The following is an 8,733-nucleotide window of genomic DNA, read 5'->3' on the forward strand; positions in this document are numbered from 1 at the left end:
GCGATGAGGAATACATCAGCCATGACTGAATTTATTCTACTGGGCATTCCTTTTCTTCATGATTTACACAGACTCTTCTTTGTCGTGGGCTTGCTCATGTATATCACAACCATCATAGGGAATGTGTTCATCTTAGCCATTGTAGCCATTGAGCCAAAGCTTCAGACTCCCATGTACATCTTCCTGAGCAACCTGGCTTTTCTGGAGATCTGCTACACCACAACCGTAGTGCCCACACTTCTACAAACACTTATAGAAACACAGACCACGATTTGTTTCTGTTGCTGTATGGCCCAGACCTTCTTCTACTTCTCATTGGGAGGTACTGAGCTTTTAATCCTTACCGTGATGTCCTTTGACCGTTATTTGGCTATATGCAAACCACTCCAATACCCAATGATCATGACCAAGAATGTTTGCATTCAATTGTCCTTGGCCACTTGGTATTCATCATCCATAATCATGTTTTTTTCAATGTCTTCTTGTATGGAGGATGCCTTTCTGTGCTTCCAATGTTGTTGATCATTTCTTTTGTGATGCCGCTCCCATATTAAGCATTGCATGTACTGATACACACCTCAATGAAATTCTGGGATTGCTCAGTGCTTTCTTAATTGTTATTTTGACTTTGATATTGACCATAGTGTCATATGTCTATATCATCTCCACCATAATGCACATTCCTTCAGCCAAGGGACGCAATAAGGCCTTTTCCACCTGTACATCTCACCTGATAGTGGTGACTATATTGTATGGAGCACTGATGGTCATGTATGTGAGGCCCAACCTGCATTCCTCATCTCGCTTCACCAGGGTACTAGCAGTACCGACGACTGTCCTTGCTCCAATGTTGAACCCTTTTATTTACACTATAAGGAATACAGAAGTGAAGGCAGCTGTCAGGAATGCAGTCCATAAGAGGAGACAGTTGCTGAATGAAGATTTTTTAAATGTTTTCAAAAAATAATAATAGTGAGAAGAGAACTCTTAGATCAGAGCCTACGAATCATGTTGGATTTTCCTCAGCTGTCTTATTGATTATTGTGACCTTGTGCCCCACCTTTATGTCTTATGTCTGTACTACAGCTCTCCTGTAATACACATTCCTTCAACTGATGGATGCAAGAAGGCATGTTCTACCTGTACATCTCACCTGGGCCGATTCCAGACGGCCCTCCGCATCCCGAAACGTTGCGCATCGTCACACGTCGTCGCGCGGAAAATGCGAAATATCGCATTTTCTTGCGTGAGTTTTGTGCGAGGTCACGCAAAACTCGTGCGAGAAAACGCAATATTTCGCGTTTTCCGCATGACGACGCACGACGTCGCGCAACGTTTCGGGATGCGGAGGGCCGTCTGGAATTGGCCCTGCTCATGTGTGTATATTTTATGTGGTGCTGATTGCCATTTATAAGGCCCGATCTCCTTTCCTCTTTTCACATAAACAGAGAACTAATCTTAGACGTAGTCCTTATCATAATGTCAAACCCTTCCCTATACATAATACGGACTCTAGAGATCAAAAAAGTTGTCAAGATGTGATACATAGATAGAGACAGTTGCTGAACACAGCTTTTAAAAATGTGTTTGAAAAGGCTGGAAAATAGTATTGTCATGCGAGAACTCAGAAATTAGGAAATGTACAGAGAAGGGAATTAATTCATGTATAAGTGCAGTGAAACAAAGATAGCCAAAGTTGTATTTTTCTTTTGCTGTACTTAAGGGATAACATTAATATTGTACATTGGGGATTTGTATTGTCTTTACTGTTTTAACTGTGTATACTTTTATTGCCCTATATGAACTTGACAACTGGAAATGGTTTAATGGCTGTATCTAGTTTTAAATTTTAATGATTTGACCATGTATCTAGTTTTAAATTTTAATGCTTTTGACCATGTCACATCAATTTTATTCACACTTGTTTCTGTTCTGTTTGTTGTTTGTGACTTGTAATGGCCTATGGCTGTATACAATAAACCTTCTATCTATCTATCTATCTATCTATCTATCTATCTATCTATCTATCTATCTATCTATCTATCTATCTATCTATCTATCTATCTATCTATCTATCTATCTATCTATCTATCTATCTATCTATCTATCTATCTATCTATCTATCTATCTATCTTTTTTCTCTTCAAAAACTTAAGATTCTCTAAAATGTTCAGAAAACCTCTGTATCTTCAAGATTAAATTGCATGTGAATGGGTGCTTTAGAGAAGTCATTTGTATGAAGTCATTTGCATTGGAGAGAATGCCTATGTTCACACAAGTCAAACCCTGTCATTTGAGCACATCGATGCTTTGATTCTATTTTGAAACTAATAGGACATTGAACTGTTTTGCAGCAGTGTCTCTACCATGGCTCGTTGAGTAGCTACTATTGGTACATGCTCAGGCCTTTACTAGATTAATTTATCATTTCTGGAGAGCAGAAACAAAGTATTTGTGATCTGTTCAGAAGGTAACGGGATCATACTCAATTTGGGAGTTAGGCAGGGACTGGGAAGGCTAGAAGGCTGGAAAGATAGCTTATGAAGTGGCTCTAATCCTACCGAAGCAGGATCAGGTCAACCAAAGAAAGAAACTTCTTTATAAGTTAAATATTTCCCTGTCAATTACATCACTTGAATAATGTATAATGGAGGTGCCTGAAGCTTTAGGAGCTTAGGACCCCAAACTAGTGTTGTTATGGGAAGGGGAATTTCTCCCCCCCCCCCCCAAATCTGCTCATTTAGGTTTAGCCAATGATTTATTTGGTTTTTCCTCTTTCAAAAGAGGTGTTTCTCTTTCATTTCTCTTTTCAAAAAGAAATCAATGTTAGCTTCTCTAATCCTACCAAAGCAGAATCAGGACTTGGGTCTCTTATTTCCTCTTTATCCATTTCCTCCCCATAACCCAACAATCAATTTCTTCTTCCCTTTTTAGGAGTCTGGTGTAATGGGGGAACCTGAAGCTTTGAGAGTCCAAACTAGGACTCCAAACTAGCGTTGTTATTTTCCAAACTCCACCCTTTTAGGTTTAGCCCATGATTTATTCTGAATTATTTTTTCCTCTTTGAAAGGAGGAGCTTTTCTTTCATTTGTCTCTTCCAGTAGAAATCAATGCACCTTTTGGTGACATCGGCCTTTACAATTATTTTGAGTTACACATTGCAGAGTAGTGCTCTAGGAGGAGTATAGGAAGGTATGGAAGGCAGTGCCTGCCTCCATGCAGGGCTTATTTTGAGGGGGAATGCACAGGAACACAGTTCCGGCAGTTCCCCAAAGAGGTCACATGACAGGTGTCCCCGTCCACCTGATTCTCAGCTGTTTTGAGCCCGTTTTGGACTGGATTGGGGTCAAAACAGCCTGGATTCGGCCTCTGATGGGTGGTGGATCACTCTCCCACTCAGCAGCAGCCTGATCCTGACCGTTTTGGGTCCCTTTTTGGCCATTTTCAGCCTCTTTGCCATTTTGGGCCCAATTTTAGCCCTGAATGGCCAGGATTGGGTCCAAAAAAGCCAGGATAGGTGATGTCAGGGGGTGTGGCATATGAAAATCAGTTATGCTAATGATGCACTTCAGGTGATGTCAAGGGGTGTGGCATATGCTAATGAATTATGCTAATAAGTTCCTGTAGCTCTTTTTTTACGAAATGACCCCTGCCTCCATGCATCTCCAAAGTGAAATGCTGGAATTTTGTTGTACCTTCCTTCTTATCCCTTCTCTCTTTGAATCTCTTTAATCAAAACATACTGACACCAGAATCTTAAAAAGAGAGGAAGATACTGATTTTAGGATTATGGAGAATAAATGGGAAAAGAGGAATTAAGAGACCCAAGTCATAATTTAGCTATGGGATTAAATGCTCACAGAGTATAGCCAAGAAATAGGAAGGTTTCCAGTAGTAAAGGCTAAGAACTGGGTTAAGAACTGGGTGAAGCCCAGTCCTGAAAGACTCTGTCAGGTTATGGAACGCTACTCTGTTTTCATCTCCCAATGCTTGCAGCAAGAAATCCAAGGTCTTTTGAGTCAACAGATTCTTTATTGAGAGATTCTATTCAAAGTACAGGTGTCCATAATTAACCCAAAGGCTAGAAAGCTTCTGGTTGAACATAAAGCTTTGTTGAGAATGACGTGTTAGTTACATGTTGCAATATATCAAAACCTCCTTTCCTCCCCCCCCCATTGCCCAGCTACACTAGATGCCTGGGAAGGCGAAGGAAGCTCCTCCAAGGCCGATGACTACTCCTGGTAGATAAGGCCTTCCTGGGAACACAGCTGGCTGGCTGTGAACCTGCAGAGAGATAACACTGGAAAACTACAGAGTGAGAAAGCATCAGAAAACAATATGGCGTTACTGTGGATAGCAGTCCTGGCAGACTCTCTGTCAAGTAGCTTAAAAAGAAATGAAAAACTATGAAATGTGTGGTTAAATTAGCCAAGGTGCTCATAAGGGTCTCTTGCAATACATATAAATAAATAAATAAATTTTTGTCAACTGGATCACCATGAAACAGCGTTCTGGCATCTCTTAAAAATACACTCATAATTAGGAATTTTAAAGATTTGTTTGGCCATTTTGAGCCCCAAATGGCCAGGATTGGCCCACTGCCTGCTGGGGGTTACCTCATGCAGCAGCAGCCCATTCCATGCTGATTCAGGCCCAATCTGAGCAGTTTTGGCCCCATTTTGGCCATGGGCCCATCATTTCCCAGAAGTGATGTCATTGCACGGTCCCTGGAGCATGCACGCGTATAGAACCCAGTGAATTCCACCACCTAGTTCCCTCCCTCCAAAAAAAGCCCTGTGTAATGGTGTAATGGTGTTATCGATTGAACCCTTAGTGAAGATTGTATCAAGTGAATAGACAAGAGAGCCAAAATCCAACCCTCAAGGAGATATCTTTCATCCCACCACTTTTTATATGTCTCTTTTTTTATATATATTTATTATTAGGATTGTTCATTCCAGATTTCGGTTACTCTCCATTAAAAAATACTTAAAATTCTATCTCCATTTCTATGGAAGGGAAGCAACCCATCCCACTATTCATAGGTTAGTTTGCTTGTACCTTCTTTAATGAATCTTGTTGCTTGGCCTGGGAGAATTTTAGCATCTTGGAAGCAACTCCCATGAGAAACGGTGAATAAACGAAGAAACATTTGCTCTTATATGTATAAAAACCAAATGCATAATAGTTTAATTAACATTACCACGTTGCATGAAATCACCAGCTCATCCCTATAGTCTAGAAAAGACCTAATGATTAACTTCCGTCAATGGAAAATGACTTAGGTCAGCAATCATGGTTTCTAAAGTGGATTGCAAAATGTATGTTTATTCTAGTATACCAGGGCCTTTTGCAATCAAAGAGATTTGGATCCAGTAGCAGCTTAAAGACCAACTAGATTTCCAGGGTATGAGTTTTTGAGAGTCCATGCTCCTTTCCTCAGATACATGGATTGGCAAAAAGTAGGAATCTTTCAGTGAAATCCTAAGCAGAGTTACTCCAGTCTAATCGCATTTATTTCAACAGGCTTAGACTGGAGTAACTGTGCTTAGGATGTAATTGTTTGTCTCCCACCCTCTACCTGGATTGCAGACTCCTATTTTTTCTCATTCCATGCATGACTAAGGGAACTTTGCCTCTTGAAAGCTCATCCCTGGAAATCTATTTGGTCTTTACTGTGCTACTGGACCTGAATTTTGCTCTTGTGCTACGGACCAAGTGTGGCTATGCACCCAAAACTTGTTGTACAATCAAATTACAAGCCAGTTTGGTGTAGTAGTTAAGAGTGGTGGGGCTCTAATTTGGAGAACCAGATCTGATTCCCCGCTCCTCCGCTTGAAGCCAGCTAGGTGACCTTGGGTCAGTCACAGCTCTCTCAGAGATCTCTCAGCCCCACCCATCTCACAGGATGATTGTTGTAGGGATAATAATAACATACTTTCTTGACCACTCTGAGTGGGTATTAAGTTGTCCTGAAGGGCGGTATATAAATCAAATGTGATTATTATTATTATTATTAATTCTAGAGAGATTCTCTTACCTCCTGTCATTTGCATACTGTATTAAGACCAGTTATGGGAGAATACTCTTCCGCTCAAATAGAACATATGCTCAATAATTTTAAGTTCCTTGAATGTTTTTTAAAAGGCCTTTATTAGGCAATAGAAATTGTTTTAGATTGTACTGATATTTTCAGAAAAAAAATATAGTCACTGCTTTCTCCACAGTTGTCCTTTTCTGTGTGTCCCGCTGTTAGACTTAACTCAGATCTGCTGAATAGGCTACGCTGCTGAAAGTTGTTTTCTGAATTCAGAATTCAGGATTTATAAATCAAACTGGGTTATTAAAAACCTTAATGTACTCCATCATCATCATCATCATCATCATCATCAAATAATACAGACAAAGCATATAAAACACATCACGGTACCTCATCCACAGAAATTAGGGTACCAACAGATAATAAAACTAACATTCAATTTATATACCACCCTTCAGGACAACTTAATGCTGCTCTCAGAGCACTTTGCAATGTGTGCTATTATTATTCTCACAACAATCCCCATGTGAGGTGGGTGGGGTTGAGAGAGCCCCAAGAAGCTGTGACTGACCCAAAGTCACCCTGCTGGCTTCAAGTGGAGGAGAGGGGAATCAAACCTGGATCTTCAGATTAGAGTCCCATGCTCTTAACCACTACACCAAACTGACTCACAAAGTGGCCAGCTGGTCTTTTCAAAGGCAGAAAGCATACCTGGTCTTCTTAGGGATAGCAAAGAGGAAGCAAATGCCAACAGCTAGGACTTGATCTTGTGGTAGTTGGAGAATGTAGAAACAATATTGTTACCATTACTGGAATAGAAACTTGCCCTCTGGGCATCTCTCTTCCTGGATTGCTGAGAGCAATCACAATATGTGGTTATCATGAGAGAAAATAGACTGTTTTCGACAAGGTAGCTTTGTAACTTCATTTGAACCACAAAGAAGTGATCAATTTCTGACCATCTTACATTTTCCAAAAGAAAATGGCAACTTCTACTCCACTCATTTCACTACATTATTATTTGAATAGATGCGTATCTGTATGTGTCTTGATTATGGAGTCCTCATGTCATCAATATTAGAAACTAACCTTTTTTAAACACATTTAAAAAATCATTGTTCAGCAACTGTCTCTTCTTATGTATCATATTTCGAACAGCATTTTTGACTTCTGAATTCCTTATTGTGTATATGAAAGGATTTAGCATTGGAATAAAGACAGTGTTCAAGACTCCTAGAACTCGGGTTATACGAGAAGAGGAGTGCACACTGGGCCTCACGTACATGGCTATCAGTGCCCCATACAATATAAACACCACAATCAGGTGAGATGTACAGGTAGAAAAAGCCTTTTTGCGCCCAGCAGCTGAAGGGATCACCATTACAGTGGAGATAATATAGGCATATGATACTATAGTTAAGATCAAAGTCACAACTATCATTAGGACAGCAAATAGAAATCCCACAAACTCACTAAAGTGCGTATCAGTACATACAAGACTAAACATGGCAGCAGACTCACAGAAGAAGTTATCAACAACATTGGGTCCACAGAAGGGCATCTGCCAAAAAACAAGAAACTGAAAAAACAAAGTTATGAATGAGACATACCAAGCAGCTAAGGACAACTGAATGCAGACATTCTTAGTCATAATCATTGGATATTGAAGTGGCTTGCAGATAGCCAAATAACGATCAAAAGACATTGCTGTTAGGACTAAAAGTTCTGAACCACCAAATATGAAAAATAAAAAACTCTGGGCCAGGCAGCAGTGGAAACAAATTTTGGTCCTTGTTTGTACAAATGTCTGAAGCAGCTTGGGTACCACAGTTGTGGTGTAGCAGATCTCCAGGAAAGCCAGGTTGCTCAGGAAGATGTACATGGGAGTCTGAAGTCTTGGCTCGACAGCAACGATATAGAGGATAAATCCATTCCCCAGAATGGCTATAATGTAGACAAATAAACCGACAACAAAGAAAATCTGGTGTAGCTCATACAGAAAAGGAATACCCAGTAGAATAAACTCCGTCACTGTTGTTGTGTTCATCATCACCTCCATAACTGCAAAGTCAAACAGCGAATCCTCTGGAATGGCTGAGATTGGAATCTGTAGTAGCTTCATGGAAAAAGAAAGGTTATATGTTTAAGGAATTGAACTGACTTAGATTACCACGGGGAGAGGAACAGCTGAAGGTAAGGGTCATCTAAAGTGTAAAGCAAAAGTTCTCTTTAACATTGACACTTTTGTCCTATATCTCAAATCAACGCACAAACTGGTCTTCTGATTGCCTAACAGACTGAAGGCTGGATATAAAAACTCAGTCTAGGAAAGCAGTTTTCAGCTTAACCCGGGAGTATTCTCCGAGTTCAAATTAAACATATACTCACAATGGGAACAAACTTGGTCCTCAAAAATATGCTCCACTAATGCTATTTATATCAGAACAACCTTCAGAAAAATCATGCACAGATGGTACCTAACCCCACTCAAGCTACACTACATAAATCCTTCATATGCCCACAATGCTGGCGTGGCTGCAAACAAACAGGCTCTTTTTTCCACTGTTGGTGGAATTGCCCTTTGTTTTCACATTATTGGAGCCTGATCTTCAACATGATTGGGAAAATAACTGGGTATGTCATTCAACCACGTCCTGAACTTGTTTTTCTTAATTTGTGGGGAAAGGAGGACA

At 40.2% G+C, this 8,733-nt stretch overlaps 1 protein-coding gene and 1 pseudogene across 1 annotated transcript; one reads left to right on the top strand and one right to left on the bottom strand.

Annotated features, from left to right (window-relative positions):
* LOC129339882 (olfactory receptor 6X1-like) lies at window positions 1-967 on the top strand (annotated as a pseudogene).
* A 6,157-nt stretch (window positions 968-7,124) lies between these two features.
* LOC129339883 (olfactory receptor 6X1-like) lies at window positions 7,125-8,090 on the bottom strand. Its single transcript, XM_054994457.1, has one exon. It carries the CDS (start codon window positions 8,088-8,090, stop codon window positions 7,125-7,127), a length of 966 nt encoding a protein of 321 aa, XP_054850432.1.
* Window positions 8,091-8,733: the final 643 nt, after the last annotated feature.

Source organism: Eublepharis macularius, chromosome 12 (genome assembly GCF_028583425.1).
Source record: "Eublepharis macularius isolate TG4126 chromosome 12, MPM_Emac_v1.0, whole genome shotgun sequence".
Classification (NCBI taxonomy): Eukaryota; Metazoa; Chordata; class Lepidosauria; order Squamata; family Eublepharidae; genus Eublepharis; species Eublepharis macularius.

Excerpts from the sequence above, each read along its gene's own strand:
- LOC129339883 (XM_054994457.1), bottom strand. The coding sequence starts at position 8,090 with ATGATGAACACAACAACAGTGACGGAGTTTATTCTACTGGGTATTCCT.